This window comes from Ambystoma mexicanum, chromosome 7p, assembly GCF_040938575.1.
Source record: "Ambystoma mexicanum isolate Mex_15411 chromosome 7p, UKY_AmexF1_1, whole genome shotgun sequence".
NCBI classification, from domain to species: domain Eukaryota; kingdom Metazoa; phylum Chordata; class Amphibia; order Caudata; family Ambystomatidae; genus Ambystoma; species Ambystoma mexicanum.
In genome coordinates, this window is record NC_090939.1 from 190096352 (window position 1) to 190117799 (window position 21448).

At 43.8% G+C, this 21448-nt stretch overlaps 1 protein-coding gene across 1 annotated transcript in view; it reads right to left on the reverse strand.

Moving 5' to 3' along the window:
- Positions 1-21448, reverse strand: part of FAM3B (FAM3 metabolism regulating signaling molecule B) — a 455943-nt gene that overhangs the window by 200126 nt on the left and 234369 nt on the right. Inside the window, exon 3 of the mRNA XM_069636046.1 lies at positions 20587-20710. Coding sequence (XP_069492147.1) covers positions 20587-20710 — 124 coding nt within the window. The remainder of the gene's footprint in view (positions 1-20586; positions 20711-21448) is intronic.

Here is a 21448-nt window from a genome sequence, read left to right on the forward strand (position 1 = left end):
ATCCATAGTATATGGATTGTCACTAGCCTATGTAATATCTATAGTCATCCCTATCCAAATCAAATCGCTCTTATATCCAGAACTGTATTGCTAGAAATCCTTTTTTTCTTGCCTGAACTCTTATCCTATAGTCCTTCTGTAATAATATTGTTAAAATCATCTTTGCGCTGATATATTGCATCTGAAGAAAGGCAAGCGTCTCGGCGGGCAAAAACCTGATCAGTGACATCCTGATCTGGTGGCTGCACTGTCGTGTAGTTTGTATCTTCATAGTTTATCCCTAGTGTAAAAAAACCTTGTTTGCATTTTGAAAAGTGCATTCTTGTTTTACATTTTGCCTCCTTCTGAAAAAACGACCTCCACGAAAACGTTCATAACTTCCCCATACTTTATGCTAGAAAGCTTCGGATGTTAGCTTCAACATCCGAAGCTTTCTAAAGAACCCAGATCCGCATCCCAACTCCTTATAGTTTTTCCGCAATCGCGCTTACCGCGTGCGGAAAAGTTTGCCGCAAATTTTTCATTTGGCTCAAATCCATAACGTGTGAAATAGCTTTTCATTGCACCCAACCTCAAAATTAAGTTTTCTACTTGCTTCTTACTCCCATATCATTGCTAGTGTTTGTCTGAACCCATACAAAGTGGCTCCCATTAGTATTTAAATAATTTCAGTGAAATAAACCATTTTCCGTGTTTTACCTAATTCCTTCAAGCCACCTTTAAAACCATTTTTGACAAGTTTGCCAATCAATTCTGTTTTTCTCTGGTATTGCTCGGGGGAAATTGGGATTGATATTTTTGTTTGGATTCTGCATTCCTAAAACCTTTTCTCTCTTTCTATCTCTTTATATTGCATATTAGGGGGATTGAGGGGTGTGCAGCATCAGCAGCCGGGCCATCATGCCTTCCATTGGAGAGCCACAACCATGGCTTTTCCCCTCCCCCCCATCAAGGGGAAGATTTGTGCTATGGAAGGAGTTGTTTCCAGTCACCTGCCAGCAAAATCAAGTGCGCAAAATACAAGTACCAGAATCCTCAGAGCTAATTAACTTGCCACACCTGAAAAAGAAATGCAGACCTGCCTGAAATAAAGAAACTCAGCCTCCCTGAAGATTGATGAAGTCATGAAAAGGTGCGTTAGGAGGAGAAGCTAAAGACTGATAACATAGCGCCTGCCTTTACATCTTTAAACATTGTTCCAGAAATCCCGGGAAAGGCAGCAGCAGGGCCATGATGTCTTACATTGGAGAGCCACAACCATGGCTTTCCCCCTTCCTCCCCATCAAGGGGAAGATCTGTGCTATGGAGGGAGTGGTTTCCAGTCACCTGCCAGCAAAATCAAGTGCGAAAAATACAAGTAACAGAATCCTCAGAGCTAATTAACTTGCCACACCTGAAAAAGAAATGAAGACCTGCCTCAAATGACAAAGAAACTCAGCCTCCCTGAAGATTGATGAAGTCATGAAAACGTGCGTCATCGCCTGCCTTTACATCTTTAAACTCTCTCTTTCTATATCTTTATATTGCATATTGGGGGGATTGAGGGGTGTGCAGGGGGAAATATTAACCATATTGCCATTTGATTGAACACACCAAAGTATTATTTCTGTGCTGCATTATTGTTTTTCCCACCATTGCTCCTTGTGATTAAAGAGATTGTTAGTGTGATATCACCCCATTGATGATTATTGTATAATCATTAAAAACAGTGTAATATATATTGTGTATATATAAATAAATATGTTAACTTTACAAACCAGCCTGATTCCTGGTTCAGTGTGACCCGGGGGGATTCAAAGAGAGGGGCGTGATATAAAGTGGTACATCGTTCAGAAATAAAAGAACTTATAGACACAAATAATTAAATTAAGGGTTTCAGCTGTGCATCACACGCTAGGCATTGACTTAGGTGAAGTGCCGGGTTGAAATCACTTACACTTTCCAATACTCCATGTAAGATTGGGTGTACTGGTCTGTGGTTTAAGGAGACCAAGTAAAGTTAATGGTAACTTTACATGTTTCTGGGAGACAGTAGTCAGTCCCAGAAACTGGAGTCAGTGGGAAGTCTGAAAGACAACCCTGTGTCACTGCACTGAGGGTGCTGTGTAACACATAAGAAATTGGTGTCTATGGAGTAGGTTAGGCTCCATAGCCCAAGATCACACAAAATGTCAAACGCACATAGCAAAACACATGTAAGAGTGGGAAAAAAGGCTCACACTCTTACCAGGTGAAAAAAAATAAACCGTAAAAATCCAGCAAAGCTGCTGAGGGACTAATTAGGTAAGGGAAATCAGCCATTTATGAGAATTCTCACTAACAACTAGGTATAATATCCTGGGTGGCAGACTCATTGTAATGGTCTCAATTTTGCGACAGCAATTGATTAAGTCTTCCCAGTCTAACAAATCTCAACTGTCTTTTTGCATTTTTTATTGCTTGTTCACCTTCTCACCTCACAATATCTTTGGAAGACATAGACCCGAAGCAAGGTGGACTGATCAGTCCTACAGATGCTGTACTTTCTGGCACTCAGACCTTGCAGTGGCTTTGGAAAAGCCATCTTCCTCAATGTCATATTTTCTGTGAGCACAGTGACCAATTGATGGTTAATACAGACACTGCACCTCAAAGCTTGAATATGCACCTTTCAATGAACGGGTCTTGGACATCTTAGAAATCAGAATGCTGGCTTGAAGTCTTGAAATGCAGAGTGTTCACCCGTGTCTGAAGTCTTTTGTTTCTTCTTAATCAGAATCTGCTCAATCTCACATACGTCCACACTGGCCTTCTCCCTCACATACATACCACCTTGCTACAAACCTTCCTTCACAATTACCCTGGAGGATGCGATCACTAATCTGTCTGTAGACCACTAACACCACCAAACTAGGACACCAAAACATCTGACGCGGGAAGGTGGCTAATGTGGCTACTATGTATATCGCTGCAAACATCTGTGTGCTCCACCTCAAACAACCAGTTAAAGGCCCTAGCAAAAAGCAGGACACATCTTTGATTACATTTTCTTCAACAAGAACTTCATAACCATTACTTCCCCAGTTCACTTCACTAGGAGGGACCAGCATTCTATCCTGTTTAACAACGTCCCCATGGATCCAATGCCCGCTTGACACCTACAACTGAGACTAGTAGATTGGATGACCACCTCTATGACATTCACAACTGGATAAACACCACCCTGAACAGAACAGCACAAAATAAAACACTCAGAAGATCATAAACGAAACAAGCCCTCGCATTGGGAGAGGAAAACAAGAAGCTTGAGAAGTCTGGAGAAGAAACAACCTCTCGACAAACTGGCCTACCATCAGGAACTGTGGTACTACAGAACAGAAAATATCAAAGTAAAAGCCCACAACTCGCATTGCATTGAATCACAGATTCCAACATCGCACCTCATCAACAAAATACAACAAATCTAAGACCACCTGGACCAAAAAAAGACCAGCAGCTGTGGGAGTTAGGAATGATACTCGGACACAAGTTGGACATGATTTTGGCTAAAGACTTTTATTGTAACACAAAAGGGGTTGGGAAAGGCCCATCTGCCCTGCACTAGCAGAGTTTCCATACCTAAACTCAAAACTAAGGATCTGTCAGTGTCAGAATGTCCAAAACAAAACCGTCCTGTTTCCAAAGTACTATTCTGACCCTCACATTTTAAAGGAATTCTAAAGAGAAAAGGATAATGTGTTTGGTAAATTTTCAAAAGAAACAAAAAGGAGTCATTTCCACACCAAAAAAGTTTCTCAAGGATAGATTTCCTTGCTCAAGAGGGTTCTTCCCTTCCCCTGGATACGGTGTCACTCTCCTGTGTTATAAACAACTGTTCTTGATGTTCCCTTGTGTCAAACGACTAATGTGTAAGCTGGTTGTCGTTCTTTTGTGCTTGGTCAAAATACCACGGGCACTCTCCTGCCAGGATTTTAGATTCTCCAGTCTTAGACCAACACAGCCTACTGGCAATTTCTTACAGTTTGTTGACTTTCAGCTTGCCTGGTGTGTTCCCCTACCAGGACTTCCTTTATACCCTTGCAACTATCTGGTACACACTCCTACCACAGCTTCTTGAAACTACACACTTCTAATTGCATGGAGTTCTCTCCTACCAGGCTTTCTGTAATTCTGCACTTCAAACTGCCTGGTGTATTCTCCTGCCATGGCTTTTCAGGTGTAAGCTCACTCCTAACTTTCACAGCTGCTGGTCTTTTTGGTCCAGGTGGTCTTAGATTGGTTGTATTTTGTTGATGAGGTGCAATGTTGGAATCTGTGATTCAATGCAATGCGAGATGCGGGCTTTTACTTTGATATTTTCTGAGCTACGCACAGCGAGGCCAACAAACAAGCCTATAAAAGACTCCTTTACTTATTTAAAAGGTTTGGCTATTCATGAGCAAAATCTGCATCACGTTTACTACTCTTTGACGTAGGGGAACACAAGCTTGGAGTTTCTTGGTTAAAATATCTTACAAATTGTGCATTTTAAAGAATGTTTGTTCAATAAGACTGGTCAATGTTACAGACTGCACAATGCAGTCATTTATCAAATCGGCCAACTTTGGCCAAACAGAGGCAGAGATGTTCTCTCTGAGACACTTTTACAATAAGAAGTCAGGTGTCTTCAGCGGCATGGATTTGGGGGATTTAATTTCAGTAAGAAAGCTAAGCAGGAATAGTTTTTGTCAAGGTATTCTGCTGCCTGAATTGTGCAGTGTGCCGAGGCCCCAGTATTTTTTTTTATTTGATTCAACTGATAAATCAACTTTACACATTTATCTTCATCATAAATCATCATATAACATAATAAAACTATTTTAACAAAAATCACATATGTATAATACATTTAATCATGATTCATCATATACAATAATAAAATCTATTTCACATGTATATAACCTATTTCGGTTCAAATACCTATTCCATGTGCTTATGTTAATTTTATGGTATACAAGTAATTTGAAACAGCATTTAGAATTTTCACTTTCTGACCTAACAGCTTTTCCCATAATTCTTCTTTCGTTAATATATACTGGTTATCAAACAGTTTCTTAAAATGTAAAATGCGCAATTCCATAAGCATGGGACACTCGACTAGCAAATGCTTCAATGTTTCCTTGGTCTGTACACATTTGCAAAATCAGCAAAAGTTTTCACATTCTTTAATAAGGTGCCGTCGGAATTGGATCTCTTTAGTGGGCCACAGATCAAACCTAAAGCGCATCAAATCATTGCGTGGTCTATCCGATGGTGACTTTTGCAGATAGCTCTCCATGATACCATATTTTTTGCTTTCAAAGGGATTGTACTTGTAGGTTTCATAATTCATACATTTCTCTCGAGTGGAGATCCAATCTCTTTCAAACAATTTGGTATTTACTCAACATGGATTTCCTATTATAAGTTGTAAGGTAACTTCTGTCTCGCACAACGTGTGGATGGCCAAATATTTCCATGTGCGTACAAAGTCTTGCCGGGAGCTGAACATATATTTGGCTATGATACTCAAGAGTGTTTGTGAGTTGGGGGCAAGTAAACATTTTCTGAATAATGATATAAGTTGCCATCGGTATCTGGCATATAATATCAGCCCGCATTCTTGCTTTACCCATACGACAGGCATGCAATTAGGCAACTTCAGAGCGCGTCGCCAATATTTCCCTTCAAGTTTAAGGAATCTATTTTCATTCATTATCGGCCTGGTTTCACCTCCGTACAACAATATAGGGTTGACTTTTTGGAAATAAAAGGTAATAGCTGAATTTAGGGTAAACTTCCCGTATCGCTTCATGATGATATTTGTTTGGGATATTGCAGTCTGGAGTTTCCTATCCAAGTTTATATCATAAGCTTTTGCATGTACATTATCACTGATCGCCACTCCCAGGTAAGTGTATTGATGTACCCTCTGTAAATTGACATTCAACATCCACACTTGTGTGCATCTTTTATTTGCCTTCTCATTAAATATCATTGCCTTTGTTCTTGCTAGATTGATAGTCAACATATTTCTGTCTACATAGTTTGCTAGTGCATTTAAATAATCGTTGCAGCCCCTGAGGAGTTTTAGACATTAAAATCAGATTGCATAAAAAAGGTCAGGGATCTGTTGGCCATTTATATTAGGTGCGTCACTATTGATGTTCTCAAAATCACGTGTCATATCAAATATGAAGAAATTAAAAAGGGCTAAAGCTAAAATACATCCCTGCTTCAACCCCCGAAAAGTAGGGATTTCATCTGCTAGATTCGTATAACTCCATGTAGAGTTATACGAATTCTAATCTGGGTGTCGGTGTGGAGTGCTTCGATTAACTCACATAAATGTGTGGGGCATGTTGCCTTCCTCAATTTATCGAACAGTATTTCCTGTGACAGAGTCGAATGCGGACTGAAAGTCTACGAAGACCATATAAGGCGGTTGCCCCATGGAGGAATGGATCTGTTGAATGGCATTAAGCGTGTACAAATTTATTGCGGTACCCAGGCCTCGAACAAATCCTGCCTGCAAACAATTGCGTCTGTGATAACGTGCTGTCCATTCATTAAATTCATTCAGCAAGATTCGGGCAAAATTGTTCCCAGTTGTGTCAAGGAGAGCAATCGGTCTATAATTCATGGGACTTGACCGATCACCCTTCTTGAATATAGGCACTATAATTGACTGCAGCCAAGACGAAGGTATAATGCCCGATGCCAGTATCAGGCTAAATACATTGTAAAGTATTCTTGCCCAGGGGTCAGGATTGTTCTTGAACATGCGATTATTAAGTCCATCTGGACCAGGCGCCCGGGAATTGCTTGACTTAAGAGGTCTTCTTCATTAAGTTTTAGGCTAGTCCACAAGGTGTTTGTACTGGAGCAGAGGTTAGCACTTCTTGGTTTCGCATGAAGTTCAGTATAATACAGAGCCCATTCAGCATTAGTTACCCCATTTATTTGAATTGGAAGCTGTGTCTTACAGGTCGCCAAATTAAGATAACTCCAAGTCTGGGCTGAGTTTTTCCTGCATGTTTCTCGCAGCATATCTTCACCATCAAGCTGATATAAATGTGCCTTTCTCGACCGTCGCCAGTTATTATACTGGCACTTCAGTGTTTTAAGGAGGCTAGCTCTCACTTCCTGAGGTTGTTGAAGTGCGTAATCTTTGGCATCTCAGTTCTCTTTTACGGTCTTGGATGCCTGCATCAAAGAGATGTGTTTTTTTATAATAGCTATACGTGTGTGTTTTTGGTTGGCTTTTAAACATATAAAGCACATTCACATAATTAGCACTAGAACTGGATGTTCGTTCAGAGTGCAAGTGCCACATTTTAGTTATGCTCTCATTATGATGATATAAAGTTTGTATATCCCATTTAAAACAGATCTTTGAGTTATTCACTTTAAGGCTGCCTTGGTACTGCTTACAACTGACCTGATTGTTCTTGCCTGGTAATAGCCATTGAAAAGAAAGTGGGTTATGATCACTATTGACCTGTTGTAGCACCTTAAATTCCTCAATGTGACTAAAAGTTGTTGATTTGGCATACACATAATCTATGATGGATTTGCTGGAACCTCTAGACCAGGTGTAAGCAGCCGGCACATCACCTTCAATATATCCATTTAGCATATACATTTGGTGTGCTTCCATGAGCGCCAACCACTTGTTCAGTGCGACCGACTTTATTCCTCTATTATCATTAAGACATTGCAAATTGATGTCGCCAGGCAGGAGAACATCTGTGATGTCATATGACATTTGTATGGTTATCATAATGTCTTCCAAGTCACTGAAGAATTTATCATCAGTCAGGGTTATAGGATTTCTGTATATATTAATTATATCCAGGAGACACTCATAACCAACGATCTTTACTAATTGTATATGATTGTTGGGTAACGCCCAGGCTTGTAATTCCAAGCCTATGTTGTTTTTAGGGCTATCATGAGACCAGAGGTTGGGCGGCCTTTGTTTTTTCTCAGCTGGTATTAAATTGATTTCATGATTGTTCCAAATTGGTACATCCACCAGCCAAGTTTCTTGAAAAATGACTATGTCATAAGAGTCAATCAAGTCGGCACTTTTACTGATCAAGTGGAGGTGGCCTTGTGTGTTCCAGCAAGCCACATTTATATCTCTATTGCAGTCAGACAAAATTGATTCTCAGTTTGAGTATTTAGTCCAATTGTCACTTGACCCAACAAAACCACTCGTCTGCCATTGCTGATCACAGCGAAAGACATTGTTAATTCTACCACCTGTGTTTCTATTATTTGAATTGGATGAGCTTTTGCTAGGCTCAGCAAGATCAAATGTTGCTGGATCCATTGCTATGAGAAATCCCATCACAAACAGACCAATTTATGCTAGCCAAATGTCCCAGGAGGATAGCTCAGTGGCAGCGTGCTCGACTTGGAAACAAGATGACACGAAGCAACAAAGGTTCGATCCCTGGGTCCGCGCTTAGAAACCTCTGGGTATTAAGCGCGTTATAAATAACCTATCATATCATATCAAATGATGTTCCTTACCACTCCCGAAGGGATTCACAACCTTACTACGGACAAATCTGTATCATTCAGAAATTCAACCTGTTCAATGTCATTTGAGGGTATGTCCTCCAGTTTTTGTATATCCGAAAATATATTTAATACACTGGCTCGACATAAGTCATAAGAGGCAAAGGGTCAGATCGACATTTCAAGATCAGTCGATGACACTGGGGGCGACAATTAGACTTAGATTTGTCATGGTGAGCCTCACCATCACTTTTAATCCCACTTAGCAAGTCCTGACGGATGGGATTCACATTTTCATTACTATTAATAATCTGTGTGTGAATTGATTTATGTTCATTCGCCACCACTGGATTGCCAATACTAGTTGGCATATTACTCATTGAGAAATCAAAAATTGAGTTACTTGTTTTGGTTCGTAGGTATACTTCAATGGATTTACAGATTTCAACCTTTAACCGTGGTAACCAGTTATCTGTTGTCGTTGAAATTTGTTTTTCAATATTCAATTCCCCTGCATCACCACAAGGCTTTTCCTGAACAGTTTGCGTACCGAGGGTGGACTTTTGTGTCTGTTCATCCTCTATCAAGGTGACTAAATCATCTAATGGGGGATGGGCAACCAGTGGATTGCTGGGTTTCTGGATCATGATCTTCTTGGGGTTAATCCGTGACTTATATTTGGCTATGATAGCCTTGCTTGCATTACTGCTTTGTGTGTTTAGGTATCTGTATTCTATTGACAAATTGCTTCACTTGAGAAGTACTAGTAATTTTTGGTGTTTTCTCATTCTTAGTTTTTTTGCTCTTGGTTATTAATTGCCCCTTTTCACATTGTGTTTAAATTTTGTCTTTTTTAGTTGGTTTAGCAAAAATCGAGTGAGGGGCCAAGACTGTTATTTTTTTTAGAACATTCGCCTGGTCTGACCCTTTTATAGGGTTGTTGGTTAACTGAATGGTTTCAATAGATGGATTCTCTCGAGCATTACTGGATTCTGACACTTCAGAAATAATATAAGGAATAGCCGGAAGAGTCTCCTTGACCATAAGTTCAGAGTGGAGGGCCGGATTCAATTTTGAAGCTGTCCATACTTTTGTTTTCAATGAGCACGACCCCTTTGTTTTAGCTTCAGTAGCATTTATTTGTATATTTTCCATCCATTTAACAAGCTGCTCTAATTGAACTACTTGCCTGGTGATTTTTTCATCCATTACGTCAACAAATAATGTGGACAGTGATTTAATGGTGGAATGCATGGCCATTAGGGTAATTTCCACTAAGGATGGATGTATTGATGAGCCATTGTTTGGAGCATTGTTAGGTGGAGATATCCTCCGGCGCTCACGGTGTCCACGAGGCGTCGGTAAAATAAAAGATGACACCAAGGAATTACATTTAGACGTTTCAAACATGTCTGGTGTTTGCGATAGGGAATTAGAGCAATCATTGTGATGACTATTAGGTAGGGCGGTCACGACCATGGACTTATTTGCAACAAATGTCTTGTCCTGACTTAAGGCCGTGAATGCACTCGACGTGCCAGAGAGTGTCGCTGTACGATCACAGGTTCATTTACCAGGAATACATCTTGCATAGGAGTAGCTGCAATTACATCAGCCTCAGAAATATCCACGAGCTGCATCATTCTGTTAGTGTCCGTTACTGATGAGAGTGCAGTCTCACTTGCTATTACAACGGCAGAGTCGGTGAGCAAGTCGATGTTAGTTTCTAGTGGTGTTGGAGTTTGGATATTTTCCTCAAGTTGAGTAGACAAGGAATCAAGAGGCTCTATCGCAGTTGGCGTACTAAAACAATCATTTTCTGATGTGGTGGAGTTAATGGCATTTCGTATGATGCAACATTCACGAATGTCTACATTTGCTGGTTTCAATTTTAATAAATCAAGGTTCTGCTTATTTTTTAGACGATGCTTTAGACACCGCCACTTTTGGTGAGGGCCCTCTAGAAGTTGATGAAGCACATGTAACAACCATTCGAGCAGCCATGTACAGTTTCAATTAGGTTACAAATGCAATAGTAATAAGTGGAAAAATGGGCACTATGTACCCTTCAGAAAGAGCATACCACTGATTAAAAAATGTGTCAAATCAAGGTAGTATGAATAACTTTCTCGAAATATGTATATAAGTGCACCGCTCGCTGCTCGCGCTGCAGCGAAGCAGCCTTCCTCCAGACTTCCTCACGACTTCACGAATGCGCGTGTTAGTTATAGAAAGTAGAGGAGGCAGGCAGTGTGGCAATGGCCGGCAACTCCTGATGGAAAAAATGTGGTCAATCCACTTTAGAAAGAGCACTGGAGAGTGGTCGTAGATCCAGTCAGTCACATAAAACAGCAACAGTTCAGAATGTGCGATGCCGTCTCACGCCTTCACGAGGCCCCAGTACACCTGCGGCGGGCACACCGGAGTCTCGTGCTGCGGGGGTGGGGTGGTGGAGCAGGCCGCAAGGCTCCCATTCTCCGAAATCTGGTTCCACGCCTCAGCTTTCCTCCCTCGCTCGCTCCGACACCTGTCTGCCCCAGGGAGTTTTATTTTCGCAGGACTCTCCTGCCAATGGCAGCTAGTTCCTGCTTCTGATTCATTATCCTGCAGCCCTCCCTGCAGGTCAGAAGAAGGCTGCCTCACGCAGAGCATGCAATAACACGGCCTAGGACAGAGGAGCCACCGTCGGAAACAGGGTACACAGAATGCATGAGCTCTCCTCCGATGGGCCCCCCTGAGGGTTCAGCTCTAGGGCAGCAGCGCTCAATCTGCCAAAGAACCAGCCAGACCAAATGCCAGTTTTCTCTTCTGGGCTTGGGCCTAAATCGGAAGCATGTGCCCAAAGGGGGTATGTAATATGTCTGAAAACGGGGGCACTTCTTGCATTGTGCCAACAAGGGGGAGGGAGGTTGGTTGGCGGGGCAGAGTGAGCGGTGCTGCGATTGTCAGTGGTGATGTGTGTGAAAGGTGCTTTCCGTGCATGCGGTCACCCTGTAGTTTTGCAAAGTGGCTAACTTGCAAGAAGGCCACCATGCAATATTGTAGTCAGTAGTCTTTAGAACACCCCTCTTCCACTCAAAGAATAAGGGCACGTTGCCATAGTGAGCACATCAATCCTAGTGCCTTATTTTAGTAGTCCCTTAGATGAACAAGTTACTTGTTACCTTGTAACGTTCTTTCGATGGGATGTTCCTCCGACGTATTCCTTATCTTTGATAATACGTTTCCAGCTTGCTGGCCTCGGAAATTTTTTCTGTAGAGGGCGCTGCGCGTCGACGTCCGCCGAGTCGATGTCCCTCAACGGCCACCGTATCGGCGCCGACGTCGCCATGCCCATAAATAGCTCAGTTCCGTTTTGTAGCATAAGAAAAGTCATGCCTGAATTGGTTATTGACCTTGAAGGAGCATAAGCTGCAACCACAAGGGAAGTATTACTGCGGGGATGGATGGGAGGGGCGATAAGGAATACGTCAGAGGAACAACCCATCGAAAGAACGTTACAAGGTAAGAAGTAACTTGTTCTTCGAAGGGATTGTGTCCTCCGACGTATTCCTTATCTTTGATAGACTCCCATAGCAGTGGCATGTAATTGGAGGTGGGAGTAAGAATGTTATGTATCCCTTTAGGGATGGACCGAATGTAATACGGCCTTGCCAAATCTGGTCTCTTGACTAGTGGAGGAATCCAGGTTGTAAAATGTTGTGAATGTATGTGCGGACGACCATATGGCAGCCGCACATGTCTCGGACCGGTCCCCCTCTTTGGAGAGCTGAAGAGGCAGCGATACCCCTGTTGAATGAGCCCTAAGATTTTGGGGTGGCTCTTTCCCTGCCAGTTTATAACATTCCAGAATGGCCAAAATAATCCACCTGGAAATGGTTTGTTTTGTTATGGGTAGTCCCAACTTGTGACCTGAGTATCCTACAAACAGTGGGTCTGCTTGCCTAATCCTAGCCATTCTGCTGATGTAAAAACTGAGCGCTCGCCTTGGGTCCAGCCTATGTAGCCTTTCTTCCTCTTTCCCCGGATGGGGAGGAGGGTAGAACGAAGGTAAGGTTATTTTCTGAGTAATATGAAATTCAGAAACCACCTTTGGGAGGAAATTAGGCTTCACCTGTAGGACAAATTTGTCCTTGTGGAAAATTGTATGTGGGGGTTTACAGGAGAGAGCTTGTAGCTCGCTCACCCGCCTAGCAGATGTTAGTGGTACCAATAGGACAGTTGTAAGCGTGAGAAATCTCAGCGAACAAGAGTGAAGTGGTTTGAATGGAGTGCCCATTAGGAAGTTTAAGACTAAATTTAAGTCCCATAAGGGAACCTGGAATGGTTTTGGAGGATAAACATTAGTTAATCCCTTGAAAAATTGTATCACTAGAGGTAGTTTGAAATACGATGGTTCCTCCACAGTGCGCTTGAAGATAGAAAGCGCTGCGAGATAGCCTTTTACAGTGCCAACTTGAAGGCCTGAGTTTGCCAAGTAGAGTAGAAACGATAACACCGTTGGTGTACCACATGAAAAAGCGTCGATATTCTCTTCCCTACACCAGCTGCAAAACTTGTTCGAACGGCAGCGGTATAAAGACTTTGTTGCTGGCCTTCTGGCCGAAAGCAACACCTCCATGACGTCATCAGGGAGGTCCCAATCCTTGTACCTCACCCTTTCAGAAGCCAAGCGTGAAGGTTGAGGGTTCTGGTGTCTGGATGGAGAACCTGACCTCCCTTCTGCGAGAGAAGATTCTCTTTGAGTGGAAGACGGATTGGAGGGCAGATGGACATATCTAGAAGGTCCGGGTACCACGTTCTCCTGGCCCAGTCCGGGGCAATTAGGATCATGGTTTTCCGGAATCTTCTCAACCTCCTGATCATTTGAGGAATAACAGGGACTGGTGGGAACGCGTAAAGGAGTGGAAACTCCCAATCCACTACGAACGCGTCCCCTAGAGCTCCTCTCGGGGGAAATTCCCTTGAACAGAACAGATTGCACTTCCTGCTGGTGCTTGTGGCAAACAGATTCACCTGAGGGGTACCCCAAAGGGCGAAGATCTCTTGAAGGACTTCCTGAGCTAGCTCCCACTCGTGGGAGACTGTGCTCTGCCTGCTCAGAGCGTCCGCTGTCAAGTTCTTCTCTCCGGCTAGGTGGACTGCCGAGAGAGATTCCTTCCCGAATTGCCCAAAACCAGAGCTGCATTGCCTCTCTGCACAGTGGCAGTGATCCTACGCCTCCTCTTTTGTTGAGGTAGTGCATGGCAACCGTGTTGTCCGTCATTATCAGGACATTTTTCCCCTGTACAGATGGCAGGAAAGCTTTCAGCGCTAGTCTGATCGCTCTCAGCTCTAATAGGTTGATGTGTAGTCTGGACTCCGATGGAGACCAACGACCGCTGATGGTCAAGTCGTTGGCTTGGGCTCCCCACCCCGTGAGTGAGGCGTCTGTGACTACTGTTATCTCCGGCCATGGTTGCCAAAACAGTTCTCCTTTCAAGATGTTCTCTGGATAGGCCCACCATTGAAGGTCGTGGGCTACCTTGTCCGGAATCCGGAGGAGATCTGTCATTCTTCCTGAGTATTGTGACTACTGGGTTCTTAGTGCCCACTGGAGAGATCTCATTCTCAGGCGAGCCTCTGGCACAAGGAAGATGCAGGATGCCATGAGGCCTAGCAATCTCAAAAAGTCAAAGGAGATGTTGGGCATTTTGAAATTTGTTGACCATCTGCAATATCTTGAGCCCTCACCTCTGGTGGCGAGGCTTTTCCCAGGGAAGTGTCCAGGACCGCTCCGATGAACGGGAGTCTCTGTGATGGTATCATCTGTGACTTCTTTAAATTGAGGGAGAAGCCCAGTTTGTGAAGGAAGTGGCAGACATAATCTAGCTGGTTCTGAGCTTGTTCCGAAGATACAGCTCTGATCAGCCAATCGTCCAGGTAGGGGTAGACTTGGATCCCTTCCCTCCTTAGACTTGCAGCCACTACCGACATTAGCTTGGTGAAGACCCTCGGGGCAGAGGTCAGCCCAAATGGCAGAACTCGAAATTGATAATGAGAGTCACCAATTGCGAACCTCAGGTATTTCCTGTGTTTGAGATGGATTGGCACATGGAAATAAGCATCCTGAATGTCCAGAGATACCAGCCAGTCCTGGAGCTGGAGGGCCTGAAGGATCTGAGAGAGAGTTACCATCTTGAACTTGTCCTTCCTGAGGAACTTGTTCAATTCTGGTAAGTCCAGGATGGGTCTCTGTCCTCCGTCTTTCTTTGGTATGAGAAAGTAGGGGGGGAGTACCAGCCCTTGTTTCTGTCCGCTACAGGTACCGGTTCTATGGCACCTTTCTCTAGCAGGTCTATGATCTCCTGCAAGAGGAGCGGATCTGGAATTTTTAGAGAGCTGTGCCCCGGTGGATGTCTGAGGGATGTGTAGAAAGGGTAGGCAGTAACCCTGGGCAACTGTCTCCAATGCCCAAGCATCTAACGTTATAGCCTGCCATTCCGTCAGATGGTGAGTTAACCTGCCACCGACAGGTGTTTTGTGTGGAGAGGCCTCAGAGTTGTTTGGGGGCGGCTGATGCAGATGCCGAGGGTAAAGAGGCACCTGCTGCTGCTGCGGCTTTAGTACTTTTGACCCATCCACCTCGGGTAGGTCTTCTTTGGCCTCTTTGAGCCGGCTGTCCTCTGCCTTTCCCGAATGCAGAATAATAGCGAAAGGACTTTCCTCTTCCAGAGGTTCCTGAGGGGCGAAAAGGAGTTTGGCGGATTGCAGCTCCTAACTATTTTGCCGCTGCTTAAGATGTCTGCAACTTTTCCAGACTGTCATCCTTTCTTTCCAAATAACGAACGCATATTCAAAAGTCTGGCCTGTACATCTGGAGCAAAGCCAGACTTTCGCAACCACGCATGCCTGCGGATTGTTGTACTTGCCGCCATTGGCCCTGCTGATACTGTTGGCAGAATCGATGTCAGTTTGAAGTGATTCGCACATGGCATCTTTGCCATCTTTAATAATGTTAAGGAAGGCTTCCTTTTCCTCTCCTTCAGGTATGCAGTCAGCCGCTGATGAAGCACACTCCCACAGTGTGTGACTGAACCTGGCGAGCGTACAGGTGGCGTTGACGGACTTCAATGCTATACTACAAGGAGAGAAGACTTTCTTTGCCATAGAATTGTACCTCTGGTCATCTCTATCCTGTGGGACAGTAGGGTTAGCAGTCCTACTGCTAGATGAAGTTGCCGCTTGGACCACCAGGCTCTCAGCAGCCGCTACCCTATACTTGGCTGACAATCTTTTATTGACCGCAGGGATAACTTCAGGTGTTTCCCAATTAGATGTAATTTTCCTTTGTAGGGCTGCATGGAAGGGGACCACAGGGTCCTCCTGTGGACCTTTGTCTAATATGTCTGTCAGGTCATCCTGTTGAAAAACAGGCAAAGGCGCAGACCAACCCATAAATTCAATAATTCTTGCCATAAGGGTTCTATAGGGTGTTTCGGCATGTTCCCCTGGGTCTGGCTTAACAAATTCCACTTCTGGGGAGTCCAGCCCACTTGCCTCATGTAGTGACTCCTGTAGGTCCTTCAACCTTCTTTCCTCAGAGGTGAAATCCTCTGAAATAGGCAGTGTGGTCCTCTGCAACCCAAATGTTTCCTGGTCAGAATCTTTCCCCTCTTCATAAATTGAAGCTAGTCCAGGGTACTCTGACCTCTGAAATGGTGTAAAACCCATCTCTAAGGCAGAAGGAGCCAAACTCGTCATTATTGGGCGAGAAAACGTTGATGTCGTCGACGCTGATGTGACCGGCTTCGAAGGCGCAGAGAACAGCGTCGAGAAGACTGGAAGAGGTCTCGAAGAACTCGAGAGGGTCGGGATCCAACTCAAGGATGTCGACGACGGTCTCGGCGTCGAGCCGGAGGCCCTTGGAACCGCCATTGGCTATGGAGTAGCCTTGGTCTTCTCTTTCATCAGCGTCGATGTCGACGATGGCGTCAAGTCGATCGACGCGTCGAAGAACCCTTTGACAACGGCGTCGATGGCACCGATCCATGCGTCGAAGGAATCTTCGACGACGGCGAAGATGGTGCCTTCTTACCCGATGGCTCGTGGCGCTCTCGGGTGGAATGTTTCGCCGGGTGCAGCGACTCGCTGCGTTTTGATTTTTTGGGTTTTTCCCCCGGGGTATCACCCTCAGCTGTCTTCGAGGGGGTCGAGGCTGCTTTCTCGAAGACGCTTAACATTTTCTTTCTGAATTCCTCCCACTCAGCCCGAGAGCTGTGTTTTGTGGGACAGGAGACCCTTTCTGGGGAAACAGAAGACGACGAGGAAGGGGATCTTTCGACGTCTCTTTTTTGAGTGTCTTGATCTCGATGAATGGTGGGAGCTACTTTGAGATCTAGAATGGGATGGTTTTGGACGGCGAGGAGACGAATGCCTCGACTCAGCCGAAGAAACCTTCAAGGAGGTTTTGACTGACTTACCTCTCTCGAGCTTCTCCTTGCGCTCCTTCAAGGCTTTCGCCGTCATGGACATGCAGTCCTCACACTCCGAACAATGGTGCTCGGCTCCCAAGCACCACAAGCAGATCCTGTGTGGATCCGTTATCGACATTTTTTTTACCGCAGTCTCGACATTTCTTGAAGCCGGATCGCGGCGTCGTCTGTTCCGATGAAGATGCCATCGAGAACGAGTTGGTATTTATTCAAGTAGATATAGAGGGTTATCCTGACTGAACTGAGCAACAACATTCCGAGGCCCCACGAAGCACAGAAAAATGCAACTGAGCAACGTACGCAGCACGTGGCTATTTATGGGCATGGTGACGTCGGCGCTGATACGGTGGCCGTCGATGGACATCGACTCGGCGGACGTCGACGCACAGCGCCCTCTACAGAAGAAATTTCCAAGGCCAGCAAGCTGGAAACGTATTATCAAAGATAAGGAATACGTCAGAGGACACAATCCCTTCGAATGGGAGCTTTGCATCAAGAAAACTGCATCTTACTAGAGTTCAACACAGTGCTCTGTGAAGGCGAGATATGCAAAGACGCATTATCAAAGCCAACTGTTTTTGGCTATTTTATAGACATTTGTTCGGAATTTGCAAGGCACTGCCATCTTGTGCACTGTCACCATTTGTCAGCTGTTGTCACGTTATGGGCAGGTAGCATCGTTTGCCATGTATTTTAATGTCACTGGCATGCACGTGCGCCTTAAAGTCTGTTGCCCTTTAACATCCACAAGTCTCCCTGCAATCTTCACGCCCTAGGGGAAGATTCAGGCAGTTGGCAAGTTTGAAGGTCAGCTCTGTAGTGCTTAACGGGAAGTTTGAGGCACTTTGAAGGTTTCAGTGCACCTGCAAGATAGCGCAGTAACTTAACAGATCTGCTGCAGACAGTTTGGTACGAATAGTTTACAATTTCAAATGCTTCCGGTAATTAGACCGCGTTTTTACCTTCTGAAGTGGATGAAAAGTTCCATTGACTTCAACAACTTAATTACGACACTCCATAAACCTTTAAATTAATAACACCGCAATTACAGATACACCCATCATGGCTAGCCCCACCTGGCTCAATCAACTTCTCTGTACAATGAAAGTTTAAAGTGCACAGAAACTGCGAAGAAATTACACCACAAAACAGGTTTTACTGGCCAAACACGTTGCTCATTATGAAAACGGGTGAGCCTTGCCAACACTTCTTTCTTTTTAATTGCCCTTCAAGTTGCGGATGGAGCTGTGCACTTACAGTCGGGTTGCTCGATGGAAGTGTGCTACTCGCCCACTGCATGACCGCCTGGAAATGGTATTGCATTTTAGTTCCGTGCAAGCGGTGAACCGGAAGCAGACGTGTCCTCTTTACTATTGCACACCGCACGGTCTTCTACCCTCCTGTTTGAGAGCTCCGACCTGCTTAAAGTGGGTGCAACGCCGAGACGGGAGGTTACTTTGGGGGTCAGTGTTTCTAAACATAGTTTCTTTTTTGTGCATTTCCAATACCGCAGCTCACATGTAAATCTTGGATTTGGAATAACTGAATACTCCTATCATGGCACATGCTCACTTAAAAAAAGGCTTCCACATCAACAACCGTATTAAGAGTAATTTAAATGTCCAAATTTCACACAAATGAGAAGCTTTGGCTGCCACCGATAATTCCTGCAGACTTCAAAATGCCGGGGGGACTCAGTCCCCCCCTAGCTAAAAGAGAAATATTGGTTGTTCCCTTTGAATTTATGAGTTAAAGCAGCCCTCAGGGATCAAACCACAGTCATCAGGTTTGTAAGCTGGACACTTCACCACTGCACTACATTACGTGATGAAAAATAACAAGCAACTAAAGGGGAAATATCCCATTTCGGTACTGCAAGCTGTTGTGGCCTTAAAGGACGACAGGATGCTGCAGTGGGTTCTAACTGTCTTTATTGCAAGGCAAACAGGTGGGCATAAACTTGGCTGAGTGCAACAGGGGAACTACTCACAGTTCAGTTCAGGGCCCTCCCAGTTACATCACTCGGGGCAAGGGGTGCACAAGGATGGCACGCTGCAAGCTTCCAGGGCCCCCATGTGGCCTCCTATGGCTTTGAACTTATGCCCTGGAAGCTGGAGTCATTAGGCTCTTCAGGGCCTCAGTTTCAATGGCTCCTTATCAGTAGCAGCGCTCTCGGTCGACCTGCTTGGTCTGGCGCTTCGCCACACTGGCGGGAACGTTGTCTAGCGGAGCGCGGGCTCACGAGATCTCGTTATGCCCAGATCTCGCGAGACCACGCTCCCGCGATCATGTGACGTCCCCACACAAGCCCCAGGGAAAACATTTGTACTGGTTCTTGGAGTTTAAAAAAATGGACACCTTTTAAGGTTTTCAAAAAAAACTATTAAACGAAAATATCCCCTCTTGGTTTTGGGTTTGTGTTGATTTTATACCATTCGTCCTGTTCAATTTGGGATGTTATGCAAAGCCAATTCAATGTTATTTGCATATTTCGCCATAATATGCACATTTCTGGCGATGTCACATCCATTGCGTTTGTTGATGAGTCCCCCCACTTTAATTTTTAGGACTGGCCCTTGTGTATATAGATTTCACATTCCCAGTAAGGCAAAGCAATTACGTCCTATGACAATCTCTAGAAACGTAATGATCCTATGTCCATGTATCCAGCACCAACTACCTTCCAATCAAAAACGTCTTTCAGAACATTCCCCACAGCAAAAACAAATACAAACTTCGAACGATGATAAAAGTAAACTAATAAAGCTCACACCATTACAAGTGATAAACAGCACCCAAACCAGCCACAGTGCAACAAAAAAAAAAATCACCAAAACAATGGTCTGAAAAGCCTTGGGCATCTGGAACACTTTCTATTACACTGACAGGAGGGGCAACCAATTACAACTAAGCCATACACACAACATTTTTACCTTTCAACAAACCAAAAGGTGAGGAAAAGACATAAGGAGGGCCTAGCGAAACATTGCTAAAGTAGGCAATACTCATTTTCCGGCTGTTCCTATCTAACAAAATCATATTTGCTCTACTGGGTAAAACTCAAATATCACCTATGAGAAAGAACTAAAAAAGTAGGGTTTTGATGTTGATATATTATTTCCATATGTATTGCATTTGCTTCATTGCCTTGCTAAGTATATTTGTTACCTTTACATTTTGCTTGTATTTTCTTCCTACTGATATTAATTATGTGCAAAAGATGCATCGATCCCTACACCAGCTCCTTCCATCCAGGTAATTAGCAATTTAATTAGCAACAAAAGCTTCACATAAAATGCACGCACATTTACTTGCATTTATACTGAGCTTTCATATTATCCCAAGTCACAAATCGTCGAGTTTTTTTGTACTTTGCCTTCTACTACTTGTAGCTTTTCATTTGCCACAATGCAAAGTAATACACAAGTTCTGAATGAGCTATTCAATTCTTACAGGAACTATATAAAGTGAACACTCCAGGTGGAATGTTTTATTTTGTTATACATTTGCCGAAACAAATTCTGGGGCATCACTCTTTGCAATTTCATGAACAAATAATTTAACATGAATTTATTTATTTACTTACAATTCATCTTCAAAACAAATTTTCGGCAAATACTCCTTGCCGCCGCCACTGAGTAATCGATACGCGTAGGTCTCCGGTGGACATGCCACCCAGTGATCGCACTTCTGTCTCTTTGGTGGAGGAGCTGCCGTAAATAAAAGGAAAGAGTGGGGTCACCAATCCAAACATGAGCCCAAAGTACCAATCCACAACCTTGCTGCGCATTCTAGCATTCGAGTCCCATGAAGATTTAATTTTGAGGTTATTGCAAATTATTTCATTCACACAGTACGCCACTGAATTACTCAATTTAATAACTTACTAGGGATTTTTACAGAACTATACATACATTCCATTGCATTCTCTGGTTAATTCAACATGGTTTGTAATAATTATAGGATTCTGCACATCATAAAATTAGGGGACGGAAATATTAGTAAAGAAGGGAACTAGAGGGCAATTATTCCAATTCTGATGTGGAATGCGGTGCAAAAAACTTCAGAGTTGGCATCAGATGGATATAAAAAACTTTTTAAAGTGAGATTTTGCACATGCCATGCTATCCCAATAGTCATTCCTGAGGGAAGAGACTGAAAAAATGCATTGTTGAATTATTGACAAAGCATGGGTGTGAGACCGTCAAATAAACTACTGGACAGAATAATCTACCAAGAGCCATACGACAGACATTGCAGATATTGACAAAAAATAAAATGCTAATCAGAGTATTGCATGCAAGGCAACAGTGCACATTTGGAGGACCAAGTCTATCTTTAAGGCACACGTTCGTGAGCGTGCAGACTCATGTACATCCACACAGTCGAGCGAGTGGAAGCTGCATGTGTGTATTCGGGTCCCTTTGAGTGTAGAGGAATGGATACTC